General features: G+C 43.5%; 1 protein-coding gene across 3 annotated transcripts; it reads left to right on the top strand.

Moving 5' to 3' along the window:
* The first annotated feature begins 2,154 nt into the window (after positions 1-2,154).
* On the top strand, positions 2,155-21,216 carry PRPF18 (pre-mRNA processing factor 18). 3 transcript variants are annotated; one of them, XR_005104683.1, is made up of 12 exons: positions 2,155-2,265; positions 3,427-3,504; positions 3,630-3,656; positions 6,423-6,527; positions 8,157-8,270; positions 10,043-10,189; positions 11,454-11,522; positions 12,590-12,730; positions 13,194-13,265; positions 15,624-15,779; positions 18,147-20,630; positions 20,975-21,216. XR_005104683.1 is itself a non-coding variant. In XM_037390653.1 (11 exons), exons 1-11 carry the CDS (start codon positions 2,200-2,202, stop codon positions 18,225-18,227), a joined length of 1,056 nt encoding a protein of 351 aa, XP_037246550.1. In that variant the 5' UTR covers positions 2,155-2,199; the 3' UTR covers positions 18,228-21,216. The 3 variants fall into 3 exon arrangements, 2 of the variants coding, with proteins under 2 accessions (XP_037246550.1, XP_037246551.1); XM_037390653.1 differs by having other exon boundaries at positions 18,147-21,216; XM_037390654.1 differs by lacking the exon at positions 3,630-3,656 and having other exon boundaries at positions 18,147-21,216.
* The last annotated feature ends 1,132 nt before the right edge of the window (positions 21,217-22,348 follow it).

Raw genomic sequence — 22,348 nt, 5'->3', positions numbered from 1 at the left:
TGGGCATGACGTTGCATGGTATGGAATATCCTCTCTGCCAGACTGGGGTCAGCTGTCCTGGCTGTGTCGTCTCCCAGCTTCTTGTGCTCCTCCAGCCCTACTGCTGGCAGGGCAGCATGAGAAGCTGAAAAGTCCTTGACTTAGTATAAACTAAGTATAAACTACTTAGCAACAACTAAAAACATCAGTGTGTTATCAACATTATTCTCATCCTAAATCCAAAACACAGCACTGCACCAGTGACTAGGAAGAAAATTAACTCTGTTCCAGCCAAAACCAGGACAATGTTAGACCACAGCAGGAAATGAAGCAAGGTCTAAGGTTATGTCTACACTACAGTTAACTGGGGCCGAGGGGCGGACAGCTGGCACTCGGACACAAGCATCTGGATTCATTTGCCATAAAGTCCTTTACAGAGCATTCCTACAGCTTCCTGATCTATGCCCTTACCCAAGTGTGGGCACTTCCCCCCAGCCTCTCCACTGAGACCTTCTTGGATCCTTTCACCATCAGATATGAAATAATTTCCTTTTAGGAGAACTACGAAAAAGCATAGGAGGATCGTTCCTGCTTCCTCATTGCAAAGTAATTGCATTCAAGCCTGAGGTAAAGCAGGGTATGATTTCTAAATCAATACCCCTCCAGCTTGGGTTTAAACAACACCCTTAAACTATTTTCTGCAAGAAAGAGCCAGAGCACATGGCTCAGATTATCTAACATAGGTGAAAAGGCAGTTGCGGTTACAGCCCTCCAAAATAGCCACTGGAGCACGGAGCTTACAGTGGGGAAGGGCAAAGAAAAAATCTGGGAAAAGACCTACAGGTGAAAAAAATACCCCCAAACTGGGAGGACCTAGGGAGGCAGAAGGTGCTGTGTGCTATAGCATGAGGCTAGAGGAGGCAGAGGTGCTGCCACCAGCCAGACTGCTCCTAAGCAAAACAGAGGAGCTAAAGTTACAGTGGCTGTCACCCTTCACTGGTGGTATTTGTTTCCTGTGAAGGTGTAGCCCTGATGAACTTAAGCATAATGAGAACTGGCTATTCTTACTCATTCTTCAAAGACTTTTTCTGGATTTCTGGGACTTTACAAGCCATGGGATGGGAATCGCTGGACAAAAACAGGTAAATAAGCAAACCAAGATTTCTTTGTGTTATTACCTGTGTCGCAAATGCTGTATGCCTGGTGACAAGGGCTCAGGCTAACAAAGGCAAGTAGTTTTTACTTCCAGGATATACACGCTAAGGAGCTTAGTCCCTGCCAGCTACCTCAGTAGTGCTCCAGGCCCAAAGGAAGCGGAAACCAGGCATCACAGTTAAATCCCAACGCACTGCCCCAGGTCCACAGACAGCACAGGAGACAGGGAGCACAGACCCTTCCCATCTCCTGGGTGATTTTTAATACCAGCACCTGGGGAAGGAGCAGGGGACTTGCCAGGGCCCTGCAATTAAACTTCACCAGTGTGGTTTCACCTGGACCCAACGATCTTAAACATCTTTTGCAACCTAAGCGGTTCAGTTATTCTGTGGCTGCCCATGGGGGGCTGCTAACCCTCCCAGAGGGCACGGCCGGTGGCACAGCGGCGCTGAGGGCATGCCTCTGACGGCAGTCCTGTGGCCACTGGCCGGCATCACGGAATCATAACAACACCTTAACGCCCTCGAGCCCACCTGTCACCCCAGCACTGCCCAGCCCAGTGTCATGTCCACACCGCTTTGCATGGCGACGCCATGGGAGCCCGTGACCTCCCCGGGCAGCCTGTTCCAACGCCTGGCCACCCTTTCCGTGAAGGAATTTCCCCTCTAAATTTCCAGTCTAAACCTCCCCTGGTGCAACTTGAGGCCTTTACCTCTCGGCCTGGCGCTTGTCAGTGGGAGCAGAGGCCGCCCCCCCGCCCCCGCCATCCCTGGGCCCATGGCACGGCCCTCCGCCCCGCCAGGCCCCCTGCCCAGCGCCCCGCTCCCCTTGGGCCCGCAGCCCGGCGGCCTCCCCGGGGCAGCTGAGCCGTCACAGCTCCCCCTGTGCACAGTCACACTAGCGCGTAGCATCGCCCCCGCCCCCGGCGCTCCTCCCGCCCACCAGGGGGCGCTGCGAGTGTGCCTGGCCTTGCAGCTCGGCTCGCGGCGTGGACTTCCGGAAGTAACGCTGTTGTTTTTTTCCGTCACTTCCGGCAGCGGAGGCGGTGTAGGCGGCTGAGTCGCCATGGACATCCTGAAACGGGAGATTAGTCGGAAGCGGCAGCAGCTGGAGGAGAAGGAGCTGCTGGGGGTGAGGGTGGCCGGGGGGGGGGGCGAGGAAGCCGGCCGGGGGGGGGGGCGAGGAAGCCGGCCGGGGTGGGGACCGGGCCCGGGGTGGCGCCCGGGGTGGGACGGCAGGAGCGGCCTGAGGGGGGGCTCGGGCGGGAGAGGGAGCGGGAGCAACATGGGGCAGGGGCCTGGGTGAGGGGCTGCGGAGCTGCCCGGGGTGGGCTTTGGGGCGGCCCGGGATGAGGTGTGTGGGGTGAGCGGCGGCCCGGGAGAGCGCTGGGGGAAGAGGAGCAGGAGCGGCCCAGGATGGGATCCGGGCAGGGGCTGGAAGGAATTTGGGGGCGCAGGAGCAGCCTGGCTTCAGGGCCTCGCTGTGTGCTGAGGCCTTTTGGAGCTAGTTTAGTTATTTATTTCAGGTACTGAGGCAAGAGAAAGATCTGTGCAACCCTTAGTGAACAATGTGTGGTTGCCTCTCCTCACCGCTGCTGTGTTTTTTGTAGCAATAGCAGGGTCACATAGGTGTGCGCGTGTGCTTAAAAGCACTCGCGGTAGAGCAGAGCACTTTCACTGACATCTGAGTTTGGGTGTTGGCATTAGCAGTTGAAGTAGGGAGCTGTGATCGGAGGCTATTGTAGATCAGGCAGACAAAGTGTGAAGAAAGAAGTCATAGCTCATGTTAATCAAGGAAATGCTTTAGGGTGACCACAATCACCAGCTGTCATGTCTCTGGAAGGTCTTATCAAATATATTTCTGCGTAGGTGCCCCAAACAAGCTTACAAAATACTCTGTACAAAGGTGATTTCTCCCTCCTCCTTGATTTGGTGTAAAATGACATGTTTTGTGTGGTTTATGTAAGTAACTTCCTTGTACTCCAACCTGGGCTTTGTTGTGTGCATCTGAAGTGAAGCTGTCCACCAACAACTGCCACAGCCTTACATGACAAAGAATGTTTTGTTTAAAGCGCTGGTGAACATATTGTACTTTTAAGTATGCTTATGTGCTCCAAAGTTGCTCTATGTTGCTGATTTTCAGAGGTGCTTTCAACTAGTTCCCTTTACATGACAAGGTAGTCATCTCTATGAAAAGATGCAGCTGAATTCACCAAATCAAGTAAGGAAGTTTGAGCCATTTTTGCCCAAGTGCAAAGAACTGTAAGCTGTTAATAGTTTTCCTCTCTTCTAGGGAAATAAGAAATATTTCAAACGCAGTGAGTTAGCTAAAAAAGAAGAGGAGGCCTACTTCCAGAGATGTGGCTACAAGGTATGGTAATTGTTCTTCCAGGAATTTTTATGTTTGCTTTGAAGTCTACATTTTATTATCAACAGTATAAATGTTGTTAATGATAATTGTTGTTCTTTGTTCAATCTGTTGATGTTATACATTAGCCTGTAAATGAGAAGCCACCTGGAGAGGTATGAGTTTCCAAACCCATTTGCAATGCAGGAAAAGATATGCATGATATACAGCTACTTAAGTTTGTGTTATGGTTTGGCTTTTTTTTTTTTTTTTTTGTAAAGCATGAAGTGGCTTGGGGTCAAAGCTTGTCTTCCTTTCTTTTTAAATTGTGCTGTTAGGCATGAAAACTGGATCTGATATAGCTACCTTCCCCCCACCCCCCCTTACTGGAAAAAAATGGATATATTTGGATAGGTTTATCCATTCAGATAATTTTCATGATCTTGTCAAAATGTCCAAAAGAAATCAGTGTAGCTTGGGCGCATATTGAAAAAATCTGCCAACTGTATGTATTTGTATTTGGGTTTTGACCACCAACCATTCAACATTGAAAGTGTGTGACAACAGCATTTATTTTCTTGCTGGCAAAATATTAGAAAACAGTTGGTAACCTAGGGCGCATTTAGCAACAAATGAGTGATCTGGAAGGCTTTACCTGCCTTGTAATGGTGTCAGGGCAATAGTTTACTGAAATGGGAAGAATGCTGTTTTCTTTACAAGTGTGCGTCTGCCTGCCTGCCTGATTATATGTGTGTGGGAGGGGGTGTGCATTCCCTTGTGGAAGACATAGGCTTGTAATCTCGTTTGCTGTTACTGGGCACAAATAGGAGCTTTGTTTTCAATTGAACTTTACCCAGTTAGTGACTTATTCTGAAACCGTGATCCGTTGGTAGATTATTTGAATGTCAATGCCAAAACGATTCTCAGAATGTGCAGCATATAGTTGTGAGAATGTGTTCTGTGAATCCAGTTGCTCTTCCAAGTGGAAATGACTATGTGATGCTTTTTGAGCATTAGCTTGCATTCTTCAGAACCTTATGTGGCAGTTAAAATGGCATTGTCTGTGCTGCTGCAGCACCAGTTTTGGTTTGAAATGTAACCCTGAAAATGGTTTTAAAATAAGTTACTTCCTTTCATTTAGTACCTTTTTAGAGCCTCCCAGATTTCTGCATTTGATCTGTTGATGAGATGTAGAATATGGACTGATTTCTTTTTAAATTGTGCAGTTTTATACTTTATAAGTTGTAATAATTTGACTTGCTTGAAGAAAGCACTGAAACAAAAATAACTGTGGTAAAGGTATCGCTTGTAACTTGGAGTCCAGCTGACAGAATGGATCAAATCTTTTCCCCCAAATGCTGCTGTCTCTTTATGATTTCAAGAATGTTTGTAAGTTAAAATTTGTATGTATCCTTCTGCTATGGGAGTGTATTTCTTTATATAGGTAATATAAATTTACACAGTTCTTCCATGTTTTCTGTTCCCTGCCAATTCTCCCTTTCCTGCATTGATGGAGGTTTTATTTTCCCCCTCCCTTTGTGTTAAGCATTGATTTGATTGTCCTTCCCTTGCTTGTCTCAAACACCTGTACTTGTAGGATCGATTTCTGTGTTTGGTATTATAGCATTGAATATGGATTTGTAGCTGAATCTTGTAGCTGGAGCCACAGGGGTGGATCCTTGCAGCCACATGGAGTTATACCAACACCTGAGTGCAAGACTGGCAAATTGGCCTGAAAGAATAGGAAACATTCTTTAGAAAAATCTGTCTCGTACAATGATCAAACTGATCAACCTGAATACAGACTGGAAATGACAGTGAGCTGCTCGTGCACGGAGATTGCTGCAGGGTGCTGTAGGATGAAGTGGGGCATCTCCCTTTCAGCAAGTATGGAAAGGAAATAAGTTCTAGTAAGGAATCTAGGAAAAAACCCAAGATGTGAGTGAGTACTGGAAATGTTCCCTTATTATAGGAATATTACCAAGAGCGATCTGCTCATGCTGTCATAAGTGTCAAATTTGATCTTATAAAGGGAACTGTAGTTACATGACTACTGTCTCAAAGTTACTTTGATCAAAGAGTTGTTTTGCATTATTAAAATATTGAGTAATGAAGCAGGAAAGCTCTGTTTGATTCAGGGACCTTCTTTTAGATTAAGAGGAATCATTAATGAGATCCTGCCCCTGTGAGGAGTTGTAGGTGTTCTTTTTTCTTTTTTTTTTTTTTTTTTTTTAAACCTGCAAGAAACTATGGCAAACTTGTTTAAGGTAACATGTCTTTCTAACAAGCACCTTTCAAAACCCAGCTAGAAGCAATGGATCACTGCTAATTGTACTCAGCTCACTGAAGCTGTAGGTAATAAACATTTTAAGCTTACGCTGCCACCGAAAGAAGCAGCCCCACTCTCTCCCTTCCGTTGGGTTTTCATTTCTGCCCTTGTGTCCATGCATGTGCTATGTGTGTTGAGCTGGATGAGGAGGTTAAGTGGTCTGCGAAGGGTACCTTTCTTTGTGTTTGCCAGATTATTTTCTGTTTGAATCATTTCCTACATCTGGTTCATCACATAGCGATGCAAAGGCTTTTGCATGGGTGAAGAGGGTAGAACAGGGGCAGGAATCAACAGGCAGGGGGTGGATCTGCTATTTTTGGCACCAATGTTGGCGTGTGCCTGCTGAAGTGATTGCTAAACTTTAGCAATTGTCCTTTCTATTTACTATAGAGACTGCTTCCTGCAACCTACAGAAGTGTTAGTTAATTACTGATACTTTTAAAAGCTTATATTGTTCTGTGAAATTCAATTATAGCCTATAAAAACTACGAAACTCAAAGTTTATATTGTCATGTTAAAATCTGCATTCCAGAGTTCTATATCTTCACTGTTGCTGTCAATTTATAGGTTTATTTCCATTGGTGCATTAGTAACTTCTGTCTGTTGAATGTAGGTACAGCAGCAAGAAGAGGAAGAGAAACCACTGACTGCGTCAAATCCTGTGCTGGAACTTGAACTGGCAGAAGAAAAGTTACCAATGACTCTTTCCAGGCAGGAGGTAAAATCAGTCGTTGTAAACAGACTACCTGAGTTTACAGAAAATGCTTCTGAAATGTCTTGTTTAGGGACTGTTTTTTCTAATGAACTGTACTTTTAATGGCAATTTGTATTAAATAATAAGCCTCCATTTTTACAGTCAACGATAAATTATCATCTTTGCTTATCAAGGATCTGCTGTTCAACTGAGTGTGTAGGGAGATACAGATAGGTAGAGCCTCTTTGTCATGGATTTGCACTGATGCTGACCTTTTCCAAGTTTTTTTCTCCCAGCTTCTTTTTTTTTTTGAGTAGTTCATTGGTCTGAGTCCGATTTTAGAAACTAAAGTTTTGGATGTTCACCTTGTTTTCTAGAAGGAACAGTCCTGAAGCCAGAGTGGCTGGTGCATTCTTTGTGCTTTCTAAGGATAAAAATACCTATGTGAATGCGAGTTCACAAACAGATCTATACCCCAAAACAGAAGAGAAGCAGGAAGTTCAGAAGCACAGAATAAATTCTGCTCTTGGAAATACTGAAATTCACAGCTGAGAACATCCAAGGACATCATGTCCCTTTAATTTTGCTGGATACTTGCCGTTTTTTACGGGAGTGTGTCACAGGACTTGTAATGTGGGCTGTTGGTTTGAGTTTTGGTTTGAGGTTTGGTCATACAGACCTGTGTAATGTGCAGTGTCTCACTGCTATTGATCTACTTGGGTGCATGTTTTGGCGGAGGTTTAGGTACTGCAGTGCCAGTGTGCTATCCACCACACAGCCAAGTGTGATACACTTGCAAGTCAAATGTTTCCTAACATGCGGCAAGACATTTGCCACTGAATAAACGAATTAATGTCTCAATTCACTTAGTTTCTTGTTGTCCAACCAGCGTTGGTATAATGAAGTGTATGGCATGAAATGAAGTCTAAACCCTTCTCTTGATCACCACAGTATTGCGTGGTGATTCATATACCAATAAGCCTATTGCTTGATACACTAGATGAATAATGGTAAGACTAAAGAGATTTAGCAAGCAGTGCAGGAGAGGAGGAATCGGGAGAATAAAGTTTAGGTTTTGGCTCTGCCCGTGACTTTAAGAATCAGTTGACGGAGATTTTTTTCACCTGTTACATCTGTTTTAAAGTAACTGTCCCATTAGACTATGGGACTTAATATTTACCAGATGCTTAAGGATGTGAATTTTCAGCAAATTGTTTTGCAGATCAGTGACAAGCTGCAGCCTAGTTAAGAGAGTGTTTTTATTGCCCTAGACAAGTAGGTGAGTGATATTATTGTCAAGTCCCTTTGTGATTTTTGAAAAGGTTTTTTTGAGCTGTGCCAGAGGGATGATTTTGGTGTATTTGTTTAAACAAGTCAGAAGGAGGAAGAAGTTAGGCTGTATCAAACAACTTGGGATTTTATGTAAAATTTAGATTGGTAATATTTGGAATGACCTTTCACTGAAATACCGTGGGAATTCTCTATTTAGATTGTAAAGTGTCTGGAACATTTTTCTACTGCTTAAAATATTGTCATTTCCTCCCCAGTCCAGCTCAGCTTGTTATCCTAAGCAAAGTAAATAAATCTGTTATTCTGGATTTTGTTTTGCTTCCTTTAGGAGTTAGTGTAAGGGAATATTTTAATTCTTTTCAGGTTATCAGGAGGTTACGTGAGAGAGGTGAGCCAATCAGATTGTTTGGAGAAACAGATTATGATGCATTTCAACGTCTGAGGAAGATAGAAATCCTTGCACCTGAAGTGAACAAGGTAAGACTGGCTGGCTATTAGTTACTTATTTGTGGTGGGATAACCCATCAAGAACCCTATAAAAGTTACCGAAAATCAGTTTCAGTAACTGCTGATTTTCAGGAGTGAGGGGTAGTACAGAGCAAAGAGAAATATCTGCTCAGTCTCATTTATCACCTGAGTAAGTATGTTAAGTGTCATAGTTTTGTGCACAATTACAATTCCTTATGTTAGTTAAAACCTTGAAACCTTCTAGGCCCTTTTCAGTTAAAAAAGGGGCCTCCAGGTAGCAATAATACCCCAGCCTGTGCTGTTAGCAGCTTCTCAACCAGCAGAGAAGACAGTCATTTACTGTTAAAATGATCCTGTTTTTATGATTATATGCTTCTCTGAGAAGGTACAGGTAAGTAAGAGGAGGACTGCATCCTGTCTTTCCGGTATGTAAAGGATTTTTCAAATCCCTTGATTCCAGAGCTATTACTTGTTATGGAAACTTGCTTTTTCTCCTGTTCCCTTAAAAGTAGCCATCAATTAAAAAAATGACTATAAGATACATCATAGTTAACTGATTTATTCTTTTTGTATTAAGAATTGATCATTTAATTGAGGAGATGCAGTTGGGGTTTGTTTTGCTTTCACTGTTAACCAAATTTGCATCCCAGCTAAGAGAGTGATGATTTGGATTTTCTTCCCTAATTTATGGCAAACTGAATTGTTTGAAACATCTTCACTGGGGCTGCCTGTAAAAGGAAAACCTTTTCTTGTTCGAGTCTTTTCAAAAAAGATAAACGGATCTCAACACTTTTTAAAAAATAAATATATAATTCTGCTAATGAAAGCTTCCCCTCCAGTGACATCAATGACAGTAGTAGAAGTATTAAGAAATAGCTCATAAATAGGGTTGTATTGTATTTTTGTGTTCCATGTTTCAGCCACTCTTGTTGCTTTGTGTTGCTTAAAATGTAGATACTCACTATAAACCAGTTTATGGTTCAGACATTTTTAGACTACTAAATGATTAATAGAAATGCTCCAGACAGTCAAGTATAGTGATGGAGGAGGGGAAGTGCATATGTATTCCCAGTGGAGTGGCTGAATTTATCTTAGGGTAAGAAATGCCATACTCCTTTATAGAGCTTTATATTTTATGTCTCAAGAATGCAAGTGCTGTAACTGTGACTAAGCTGAGTTTCTTGTTCTATTTAAAAGTAGTTCTTAACTTTGTATACACAATTTCAAACTGATAAAGTTTTTTAGTCACCTATTCTAGAGTAGGGGACTTTAAACGCTTTATATAAAACATTCTGCTATGTTTAAATCATTGGTACTGCATTAATGTTTTATATGATGGCACTGAAGGAGTGTTACCTCATCTACAGCTTTTTTTCAGGGCAGATGTGAAGACTTGTAGGGCTGATGATGGTTATGTTCTGTTTTCTGTTTGTTTTGGGGTGGTTCAGTGCATTGCTTGGAGAAAATGTCTTGAAGGAAGTCCTAGAAGTTGGTTCAGTACTCCCTGCTTTTCTGGTGAAAATTTGGTAAAAAGTCTTTTTTCATAGGTGTGAGCATTGCAGATGTTAATGTGCCTGTGTCTTTTTTTAAGTGCTGAAGCAATCTGGAAACTGTTCTTCTAATTTGGTTTAAATTCAGACAGCAAAGATAAAGATTTATGCATGTTTTTATAGAATTTGATTTTTTTTTAAACAGAAGTTGGATGCTCACAGTGACAGGACTGAACTGCTTTTATTTGCTCGAGGTTTTTTTGTAGATTAGTAATTTCTTCTCTTTTCTAGGGCCTGAGAAATGACCTGAAGGCTGCTTTGGATAAGATTGACCAGCAGTATCTGAACGAAATTGTAGGCGGCCAAGAAGCAGGAGATGATGACTCACAGAATGACTTGAAAGTCCATGAGGAGAATACTACTATTGAAGAACTAGAAGTGTGTGATGGGTAGATTTTAATTCAGGGATTTTTAGATGTAGTGTATTGTTGTGAGAAAGCTTCAGGATTGTTTCCACATCTAACTTAGGCATTCTAAAGTATCCCTAAATATGCTCTGTTAGGGAGTTGAGGTTTCGAAGCCTTGAGTTGCACTCTTAAGTGCCTACAGTAGACATGTGAAAACTCAAGTGGTCTTTGTTTACTACACCTCATCAGAAAGGGGGCAGGAGTTGCCTGCAAAGAAAAGTGATATAGTTAGGATTCCCTCTGCAGGGGGGTTGGAAGTAAAGAATTTGATAAAAATAACATTACCTGGTTATAAATTCTAAAGCCTTTTCAATGAGTACTTGAGAGGGTAATAAGCATAGAATCAATGAATTTTCCCTATACAAGAGAGATGGACTCTGAAAAATGGACACACAGAGAGAATGTTCTATATAAAAACATCTAGGACAAAAAAAAAAGTGGGCATCGGATCACAGGAAATATAAGAAGTGCAGAGATGATGTGTCCCAGGAACTTCAGTGCAAATAGGTACCATGTTCTGAAAGAATACCATGGTAGTTGTGTGAATGCCATGAAATGCATTCAGCCCTTGGTACTTTAGGGTAATGTTTTGAAAAGCACACTAACTTGAGCTGAAGTCTTTTGCCCTTAATCTTCAAAACTCTTTGCAGGAGTTGATCTTCATAACACCCCTCCACAAGTGTATTTAAGAAATAATCTGATTTATAACTGAGAGCTTAAATGAATGTATTAGTATTAGGAGACAGTCTTTGGTTTTTTTGTTAGGGTACCAGGGGTTCTGGTTTAAAATAACTGTGGTACCAGAATGGGTACTAGTTGTAATGGGGCTGCGTTTTATCAGTCTGTTAGTTCTCAAAGTATTACCTTTTTGGGGTAGTAGGACAGGCTTGGTTTGAGCCATGAAAGTAATCTTTTTCTGAAAAGTTTGAAGACACTGCAGTCTTAATTTTAAGCTACTTTAACTGCATTCCCTTGAGCATAAAGGCTTACACTGAAATGAGTTCCAAATCTATGAGATTTTTTAAATACAACTCAGTTTAGAAATGTGAGGACAATGGAAATAGGTTATAAATCCAACTATGTCTACTGGAAAATGTTTCTAAAAATTGCTGTTAGTATTAACAGTTCTGAGGTTTTGGCAGGAAGCTAGAGCATTGAAGCGTGGTGGTGGTGGTGGCGGCAAACTTCTAGACAGTGTGGAAATAATAGCCTTTTTTTTTTTTCTCCTGTTCTAGGTTTTGGGAGAATCCTTAGGACGGGGTGACGATCACTATGATATGGACATCATAACAAAGTTCTTGAAGGTAACAAACTCCAATAGATTAATTATTCTGTAGCTATGTCATATTTTTTACTGTCATTCAGATACATTTTGTAACAGAAGGGATGGTTTCAGCTGCTTGGAGAGAAAAACTGACACATTATGCTTAAGATTTGAGTGGTTTTTAAATGTTCAGTACTCCACAGCCTCGGTTAGTCACAATAGTGACTAATGTTGCTAGACCTGGGAAAGAGCTGTTGGGAGAGCGGTGTTTTGCAGAATCTGCTCCTACTTTTCCAGACAAAATAAAACAGGTTTTGATTTCTATATGGTAATTGAGGCAGTTGTATCTAGTTGCTTCTGTGTACTACTACAGCATTAAAAAATTCTGTGGAGTCCCTGCCTCCCTTCCCCCAGGAACAGCTGAAATGAGATGTCACTTGGTACTGTCATGTGAAATAAGAGAATTTTAAGGGAAGTCCTCTGGTTTTGCTAAGGAAACAGGTTCAAGTGGATAGCAGAAAATTGTTCCCTTGTTTCCTGGCAAGAAGCCTGTATTGCCTCATTTGAGTCAGCTGGTCCCTGTCTAACTATTGGGATGATCAGGAGTCACAGCCAGAGCTAAAGCTTTGATGTGTATGTAAGATACACCAGCATTTTAATATAGTTTGGGCTGGGCAGTCAGACAAAGAAAGCTCAAAACCTGTTTTCTGGGTGGAGGGAAGGTACATTTGACATGTTTGCCTTCTGGTGTCTTCACTGTGATCTGCACCGTTCCTTAGGCTCCATTGCAAAAGTTGCCCTGAAACATCGGTGTCTTGTGCTCTTTGTAGGTGGCCCTCCTCCTGCCCAGCGCAGATACCTACACTCTTGTTTCCTTGGGTTTTTTGTACACGCCTTTAATACATGCTCCTCCCTTGCCCACGTGTTTTTATGATGGGAGGGTTCTTACTATCCCTCCTGGCCTGTCCTTCTGAAAGAGGCCTTCTTCATTCCGATTTCTCCAAAAACCTCATTTTGCCTTGGTGGCTTAAACCACTGTTCCCATCTGTTTTGCTGAGGATGTCACTAGATGGCACTATGACATAAATTTGCTTGTTCTTCCTACAGTTTCTCCTTGGAGTTTGGGCTAAGGAGTTGAATGCCAGAGAAGACTACGTGAAACGGGGAGTACAAGGGAAGCTGAATAGTGCCACTCAAAAGCAGACAGAATCGTACCTGAGGCCACTCTTCAGAAAACTTCGGAAAAGGGTGAATCACTTTTAAATGTCACTATCCTGTAAGACTTGCTTTAACTTCTGCTTTCAAAGTACCCAGTGCTTAGTGCCCTTTCCTAAGGTAAGAAGAAGAGAGGGTAGGTTGGTTATTTTCTGGGACTAGAGCCCATGACTCCCAGCTCTGACCTTTTTATCTTGGTCAGCAGATTCTTCTGCCTACCCGCTGCTTTTCCAGGTGTTGCTTAATGTATCACCTGTTCATTGGGTTGCAAACGTGACAGAACTGGGGTTGTATTTTGCACTTTGCCACTTGCTACTAGGCACAACCACTTAACCTCTCTTGCTTTGGATCCTTCATCTAAATAATGAAGATCTTTTCCTTTCTTAAAGTCCTCAGGCTAGGGTAGTTGCTAAAGTTTGTATAAATGCTGAGTAGGCTGATTTTCCTGAGCTGCTATTCTGAAGTAAATACTGGGTTTTGTCTTTTTCTCCTGTAGACACTTCCTGCAGACATCAAAGAATCAATAACTGATATTATTAAATTCATGTTGCAAAGAGAATATGTGAAGGTACGTTTGTTTGCACTCTTCTGGCATGTTCAGTCTGGTTCTAATAGATGAAATTCATTACTTCAACGTTCCTATTTTTTTTTATTTGGAAGATACATAGCTGGAAATGCATGCAACGTATATTCAGACAAAATGAAAAATGGCTGTTGAAGGTTAGGCTCCAAGTAACGTTTGATCCACAGCCTGTCAGATCTTTTGAGCTTTGCAAATACCAAGAGAAATTTTTCTCAGAGATGGTTATATTAAGTTGCAGAGGAATCTTCTATGGGAAACCTGATATTGTAAAGTTAAACGAAGGTATTGAATTAATAGTAATAGGTTGTCAATTAATTAATTAGGAATTAATTGAGGCGAACTGAGTTAATTGAATTTGAGACACTGTCCCTTCTTTGGCTATGCTCACATTAGCTGGCTTGGTAGGGCTGAGGTAAATTATTAAATAGTTTTTTGGGTGAAGTCTGCTTACTGAGGGAGGCAGAAATACTTTGGCACACAGGATCAAAGACAGTGTTACGTTTTGTATGTAGCTGCCTTCAGAAGTGGAACTTGAGTACCTATAGCATTTGCTTAAATAACCTTGTGTACGCAGAGGAAATTGAGCCACGTTTTGCCTTTAAATTTCTAGTATTTCTTACCATTCCTGTGGGGACTTGGGATAATTTGTCAAGTAAGCAAGGAAACCTGCTTTTGTTACTGAAAAAAATTAAGATGGCCTAAGGAAAGTTTAATCCAAATCATCTGAAAGCAGAACTGAAAGTGTGGGATGTATGATAGCGGGGTTTTGTTTGGGGAATTTTTTCTTTTGGTTGTCATCATTATGTTGAAATTCCCTTTCCAGTGCCCTCTAGAACAAAATAATGAGTGTGTGGGAATGTGGTATGTGTCATGGGTTAATCGGCTCTGCTTCTCTGTCCTGGAGGTGCTTGGCTTTATGTAGAATTCACAGATTGATTTTGGAGGAGTTGAGTACACATTTGGAAGTGGGTTTTGTTGTTGGGTTTTTTTTTCCAATTAGGCTAATGAGCCGTGTGCTTTTAAAGATACTCATGTCCTTTTCCATTTTGTTTCTTAAGGGACTTGTTTCTTTCTGCCTGCTGTTGTCTTCTGTGCTTTTTTGCTTTGTGCAGCCTAGTGAATACTGTCAGCCACAAATCCTTACTGCTTAGTTAGATGAAATGCTTGAAAGATTTAAATTTTGAAATCAACATGTGACAGCAGGCAAATGCCAGAATGCCAGTTGTCCCTTCAACCTTAATTAACCCTGTTGTGACAGTCCTGGGAGGGTCTTTAATTGGATGTTCATATCCTATGTTTCATCACAAAACTATATTTAAGTCAGCAAGTAGGTATTTGTTCAGATTCTACCTCATGAAGGTGAAGACTAAGTCCTGTCCCTTCTTCAGGCTTACTTGCAGCTCTGTCTGCAACCCCCAACCTTGGTAGTTACTCGCCTTCCAGTTTGCTCAGTACCAGTTGGGAAGAAACTGCACCCACTGGTCATAATTGCTATTTCTTATTGTCTGCTCTTTAAATAGGAGATTATAAAGGGACTCTTCATCAGTGAGTCTTGTTGCTACTTGCTAATGGTGGAGGAATGTCCTGCTCCACATCTTTCTTGAAGCTGTTTCTATAATATGTCGTGTTTTTTTTAATCTCTGTACTTCCTTTCTCCCTTTCTATTAATTTTCCCTTCAAGTTTTATCCCTGTTCTTCTGCAGGGATGTTGTCTGCTACAGCTTTAGAAACGGGATCTGCTGTCTTGATCGGGAGATTTCAGATTCCTATTTACTGCTACTATTGCTCTGTTCGTAACTGTTGCTACTAATGTGCTTGTTTAATCCTGTTTTCTGGAGAGCTGGTTGTCAGCCTCTTTGGAACCTAGCTCCTCTCCCCGAGAGCTGTCAGGCCCCACTGCACTCCCGTGTATTGGGTGACCTGCACACATGACATTGGGCTGCAGTGCGTTGTGCTTACAGACAGGGCTCCCTGATCTAGTCTGCAGCAGAACAGCAAGGGCTGTATAGGTGATTACAGCAGAAAAGCTTATGGGAACCTGAGAAGGCAGAGTTGAAAATAGTCCTAGTAAACTTTAGTTTTGATCAAGGTAATTAGACTGCCTTATCCAGTGCTTTCTTTCATGAGGTAAAGTCCATAGTCTTTGCTCCCCTCAGAGTTCAGCATAAACATGAATTGTTTATTGTTGGGAAGGTGTGTTGTAAAATTGGTTAATAGCATGCAACGAAACCTGATTCGGAGAGCCCAGAATAGATGATGTTCCTGTGTCCCGCAATGCAAAAATGCTCTGCTTTCTAATGCTCTTTCTGTTTTGCTAAGAGTGCATGTGCTGTTTTTCTTCAGGCGAACGATGCCTATCTTCAGATGGCTATTGGAAATGCTCCCTGGCCTATTGGCGTCACTATGGTTGGCATCCACGCTCGAACGGGTCGTGAAAAGATTTTCTCCAAGCATGTAGCCCATGTTCTCAATGATGAAACTCAAAGGAAATATATACAGGTAATGTTAGCATTGGAAATCCAACAGATTTGCTTTTGCAGTTAGGGGATCTTTGAGAAATACTGGTTTCAGGTGATGTGATAAAACAGTCCTAGAAATGGACAATTGCCTTAGTTTGGGTCAAATATAACATCATTTAATAGTTAGCTCATCCTGGACCTTAAGGCTCTTCGGTGCTGGGCTAGGAATGAGGTCTGATGGGTTTTTCTATGTCTCAACTATTGTAATCCTGCGTGAACACCAAAGTAGCTGTGAAGATATCCTTTATTCTCCCGAGTTGTTCCACTGCTTAACTCATGGTTTAAATATCGTGCATGGAATTTAGTACCGTGACATACAGTCCTTCTGACTGTTTCTGCAACTAGATTAAATGGATTCATTTTACAAACATGCCTCTTTAACAGTGTGCGCTCAGAATTCCAGGTTTAGTTCCTCCTGTGCGTTTTCATATTCCCGCCATGAACTTCTGGCTGTGGAATTAGTAGCAGTGTTTTTTTCTTTTCTGTCCTTTCAGTGTAGTGGGTGGGCAGGTCTGAGGAAGCAAGTCTTCTCTCCTTGCATTGGTAAATGTACTTGCCTCTTGCCAGTTGCAGTTTAATTGAGATAAAGACCTTCTGGCTTAACTCTGAAGCCTCCAGAGCAGCATCATGGAGTTGGGGAGGTTTACATAAATGTCTTCCTGCTGCAGCAGCAGGACTCCAGTTGCTTTGCAACTTCTGCAGATGTCTGCAAGCATGCGAGCAGATTGCTTGCAAAATGCAACTTTGCCTTCTACTTTGAGTCCCTTTGTATTTGGGCTACAAGTATAACTGTTGGTTTGTCTTCAGCTATCTTTTTTTAATCGCGTAACCTGAGGAAATATCATTGTGAAGTCACAGGGAGCTCCAGTCACTTACAGCACCAGCAAATTAAATCTGACCAGTTCTTTTTTAAGGTGAAAATTAGCATGTGGATTATGCATCTTCAGAGACAGGCTCCAATTAGTGTAATACGTGCTTGAAAGTGTGGAATGGATGAAATAGCTTATGTTAAACTAAATAATTTTGTTGTTAGTCCATGTTAAAAAAGGGATTTGGACTCTGAAGAAAGATTGGTGTGGGCCTCAGCATGGCCATAATGCTGCTTTTCCATTTTTGGTGCGTAATTGGCCATCTGCGTCCATTTGCTGCTGTTGTAGCAGAAAGATCCCTATTCTGTAGTGTTGCTTGATCTCTTGTAACATCCCTTGCAGAAGATACAATGTCTATGAATTCCACAGTCTGTCCTGTTCTCTGCTTTTGGGGTTACATCTGTTGGTCAAGGAAATCCTCATGTTCATATTCCCACTAATTTCATACCTGTGCTTCTGAGTGACACAACGTACTGAAGTGCCAAGGCAAAGCTGGCTTTAAACACGTACGCTCTCCATGTTTAAGTATCAGGTCTGGCTTAGCTGGTCTGGTTCAAACTGGAGCGTGAGATACTGTCTGTGCTCCCAGCAGTTACCTGAAGCTAGCATGTTTCTGATCTACAACGAACCTGAGATCGTGGCATCCCAAGCAAGGAGACATTACGGTGCTAGGACATGTTTTCCAGTTGTGCCTGCACTGGAGAGGCCAGAGCATTGCCTGTTGAATCATCTTCCCCTTCAACGAGGAGCTGTGTCCCATGATGAGTGTTTAATGACGGGCCCATGAGTCTGCCGTCTCGGAGCAGTGTCACTGCTCAATTACACTACCACCACAGCGGTTTTCTGCTTTGTTAGACTTTTGTGCGTGATTTGAAGGAAAATAATCACAGGGTTTCTGTCATTTTCTTTTTTGGCAATTGATGCTTTGAAAGAACTGGAAAGTTCACGTTCTTCCTTGATCGCTTCTTCAGTTTGCCTCCACGGTGCAGGTCAGCTGTGGTACCACCATGGGGAGGAATGACACCTCTGCACCTGAGGAATTGTTTGGTTTTCTTAGCTGTCCTATTTGTTTTGTTGTCAGAAGTGGCTTTTTTTCTCTTTAGAATGACTTTTAATATTTGGGTGTCTTTTAAAGATCTTTTACTGTGATAGTATTGTTTTTTCCCTTGGTGATGAAGAGAGACTAAAGCATCACTGTGATTCCTCACTATGAATCTGTCAGACAGGACTGGATCTGTAGTCCCTTTGGTTATGCCACAGAGTCTTCTAATATTGGAGATAACTTGGAACTTTGCAGGGAGGAAGGTTAATAAAACTTAAAATAGAAAAAAAAGACCAAAAAAACCCCAACCCAACCCCAAAATAGCAGCCTTTCCTTTCTAATTATTCTTATTAAACTTAAAAATACTGTAAACTGTGAAGTTTGTTAGACAGCTGCAGTTTTATTACAGAATTGTCCTTGTTCTGTGAATTCCTAGGGGCTGAAGAGGCTCATGACCATTTGCCAGAAGCACTTCCCAACAGACCCATCGAAATGTGTGGAGTACAATGCTTTATGAGGCTGCGGTGTCCAAGGCATGACTCATATTTTGATCTCCAAGACCCAGAGAGGGTTGAAGAAAGAGAGATTGTGCTTCAACACCAACAGGAACCTAGGGTGGGCTTTGCAAAGAAGCATAAAGCAGCAGACTTTCTACAGCTTCCTTTTTACAAGCCCCATTTATTTAGATTTCTTGTAGAATCTATGCCTTACGCTGAACACATCCAGTATAGTGCAGAGGCGGGGGGGGTTGAAGATGTTATGATCAGGACAACGACTGGGGGCAATGAACATGACCCTTGCTTTTATTTCAGTTTGTTATTCAGGGAATGTACAGATTGAACTGTTTCCCATGTCTTAGAGCTTTAGGTGAGACTCAGCCCTGCAAGGGGTGTATGTAGAACTTTTTGGGCTGTTTTGCCATTGGATACTGATGTGGGGAGATGATTAGAGGGAAGCAATTGAATCTGAATCTTGGTTATTTCTGTAAATATGAAGACTTTATTGGCTAATCTTTCATGTGGTATTTATCAGGAGGGGGAAAAAAAAGTTTATATATTTCTCAGCTGCCAGCCTCAGTGCAAAGAGTTTTTGATCTTGAATGATGCATCTGATTTGGCGCTTTTTTTTTGTGTTAACAACGTTTTTAATACAAACCTTCTGGGCTTGGGGGAAGTAATCTTATGGCTCTTGAGGCTTTCAGATCCCATTTTTATACATCTGGAGAAAATTTCAGTCTGCTGGGCATTGCAGAGAAAATAATTAGGACCTCCCATGACCATGAACAGTATTTCTAGCAGCCACAAATCTTTGCCATTGTGCATCTTCACTGGGAATGGTGAGGAAACTCACAGAAACGATGATGTCTAATTCTGCATAAACAGTGAAATGTTGAAGCTTTGTGGGTTGAAAGTCTTAGCCTGAAATAATGCACTTTTTAAAATTACAAGAACTGCAGTACCTCTGCAACAGTAGTAACAGGCTCTTCTCTTAAGGAGGCCTTCCTAGGACCTGCAGTGAAGCTCCAGATTGTTGGTCGTTGCAGCGGCTGCTAATAACCGCCACTACCCACATCTGCGAGAATCCAGACCTCGCATCCGTCTCGGCTCTCCTGGATCTGTGGGGCCATACAGAGTGCACTCCTCAGCCTCTGGAGAAGCCTCTTCTGTGCAGTCGGTGGAGAGGGCAGGGTCTGGTCCTGGCTGCTCGCAGTGGGGTTCAGGCAGGTATTTGAATCTGGTACCCTGTTGCTGCTCCTGTGAGGCAGCAGGTCCTCTGATACATCTGGCACTCGCGAGCAGTGGGCTTGCTACCGGTGGGCTGTCGGAGCGGTAGGCCCGGCGCAATGCGAGCAGAGCCACTTCCTGAAAAAATGGGTCAGCGTTTGAGCGTACTGGTTTGTCCCGAGTCCTCACCTTGACTGGAAGCACAGAGCAGGAACTGGCACCCTCTCCTGAAGGAGTTACCAGTCTCCTGTGGGTTTTTACAGTGTCCTGAGGCACAGTGGGATGTGCTGCTGAGAGATTTGTGCTGGCACTGAGTTTGGAGGAGTATCTTGAGGAACTTCAGGTTCTTCCAGAGACTCTCTGGATTCTGAAGTGCCTCTTTGGATACAGGAGTTTTTCAGTCTGGAGCGTCTGACCCCAGAGAAAATGTCAAGACCTTAAACAGTTTAGAAGTAATAAAAATGAGGTGGATGAGACCTGTCTGATGCCTGGGGAGGGACCTTTGGGGAGTAGATGGGGATTTGTGGGGAGAAGCTGGACAGATGCCAAGAGCATGGAAGAGTTTCATTAACAGTGGTGTCTGGTAACTTTTTTTGCAGTGCTTTATAGAGATACTCTTTGGAGGCATTATTACGACAGGAAACATTTGTAATGCTGCAACTTTACCCCTCTCCCCACCCAGATGATTTCCTGAGCTGTTTCTACATCTTTGTCCTGACCTTAGTTTTGAACTCTTTAAATAATTGAGGGAACGATATTGTCCCTCATTTAGCAGAGCTATTATTTCCCTGGGAAATGCAGCAAGTGAGTAGCCAGGGGATGGTTTAGGGAGCATTGTAACGTCTGCTTTGGCGGGAGCTGGATTTCTTAGGGCATCTGTAATAGTACTAGATAGATTTTTCCCTCCTGCTGTAGAGCTGATTCTTGAGGAGAGTTTTAATGGTGCCCCAAGTACCGGTTTGAGTGGGGATGCGCCTCCTGTAGGGATGTGAATTTGGGGTTGGAATGTTTTATTCTGATCAGGTTTTTAAAGACTGTAATGTAAGCAATGTGCCTCCTTGCTGACAGTCCCTGAAATACAGCCGCCTTGCTTGAATGAATCCCATGACGGAAGAACTTTATCCCCTTGCAATTCGTGGAATGGCGCTGCATGGGGAACCAAGGAACTGAAAAGTACTTTCTCACGGCATATCTGGGTAAGAGTTTCCAGCTGTTCGGCACGTGAGAGCCAGCTTCAGTCCTCAGGGGATCACAGTTGAGGGGGACACGGTTAGGGCAGCTGCTTTCCATCATTGCTTGGAGGGTCTTTGCAGCTGGATGGCCCCAAATTACAGCTACCAGACCATGATCAAATAGTTAATAATGCCTTTTAGCCAAAAAAATCCAAACCCCATCCGACTGAAGTCTAGGGACGAGTGGGTGCGGCGCAGCTGTCACACTGCTTGATGGTTTTTGTGGGGAGGGTATGTTTCAGTTCAGCGATTCAGACTTCTCCCTCTGGGCTTCTGCAGATGTTTATTTCTGATAATTCTTTCATTAGACGGAAATAACTCCACTGAATCCAAAGACCTGTAGCCTTGGGATGAAGTCATACGTTCACCATGGCGATGTCTGGAGTGTTTTTTGGACTTCAATGCCCCTGGTCATTTGTTGCAGCCCCTGACCCTTTCCCCAGCCCGGCGGTGGAAGGGGCTGTGTGCAGTGCTGCTCTCGGAGCACGTGCTCTCTGCCTTGTGTCGGTGTCATCGTGCCCGATGGTCATTAAATGCCTTTAATTCCTTATTTGACATTTGTCTGTACCGCTGGAAAGCCTCTTGGGATCGGCGTATGTGGGATCAATTCATTTGGATTAACTGGGTTCCGGTCCTGCTAGCTGCCATATGATCTCTATTATATAAAATCTCTAGTTTTAAACTGAAAGAGATTTAGATTGGATACTGGGAAGAAATTCTTTACCATGAGGGCGGTGAGGCGCTGGCAGAGGCTGCCCAGAGCAGCTGTGGGTGCCCCATCCCCGGGGGTGCTCAAGGCCAGGCTGGACAGGGCTGGGAGCAACCTGGGCTGGTGGGAGGTGACCCTGCCCATGGCACAGGGGTGGAACCAGATGGCCTTTACGGTCCCTTCCCACCCAAACCGTCCTATGATTATAGATCCAGTTTTGCCCAAAGAATGAGCTGGGCTGGGATATAAATGGCTTCACTCCTTGGGGGGAGGAGAGCACCCCGCCTCCCGGACCCAGGGGATGAGCACACAGCATGGTGCCCTCCCGGAGGGCTGCTGCAGGGGTGCCAGGGCTGGTATCGGGCCTGGAGCAGGCTGTCATGAAAACGGCTCCTGAGGTGGTGTAGAGCTTGAAGCGCTGCCTGTAGCGGTGTTGGAGCCACTGGCGATAAATCTGAACCAAAGTCCCAGAGTTAGGGGGATGTCTGAAAAATGTCATCGTTGCCATTCTGTCCCATGCCAAACCCTTCCGGGGATTTATGACACAAGGCTGCCCCCCACGCAGCGATGCTGGGTGGCGGTGGGGATGGCCTCCTGGCTCTGGGTTGGCACGGCTGGTAGCTTCCTGGGGCGTCAGGGTGCGGGGATTGGGTGGGTGGTGGAAAAGATGCTGTTGTGTGGAAGGGAGCTCCCTGGACGGCGGGAATTAATGGAAGGCACAAGGAGGGTTTCTTCAGGAACTTAGTGCAAGGAGTAGGCAGTTCCTCACCGCACCAGGGGTGAGAGTGCTGGCCATCAAGCCTGTCCTACGGGCCTTGGCGTGCTGCGAACAGCCACGCAGCCCCTTAGCACCCAACTTGGGTAAGTGAGCGTTATTTCAAGCTATGTGCATTAAAAATGAACATATTTTCAAGACTGTGTTTCCTACAGGGGCGGGAAGTCAGTCGAACCATTTCTTACTGCCCTGATGCCT

This window comes from Falco rusticolus, chromosome 5 (assembly GCF_015220075.1).
Source record: "Falco rusticolus isolate bFalRus1 chromosome 5, bFalRus1.pri, whole genome shotgun sequence".
NCBI classification, from domain to species: domain Eukaryota; kingdom Metazoa; phylum Chordata; class Aves; order Falconiformes; family Falconidae; genus Falco; species Falco rusticolus.
Note: the sequence above shows the minus strand (reverse complement) of the source record. Positions and strands in the feature narration are given on the sequence as shown.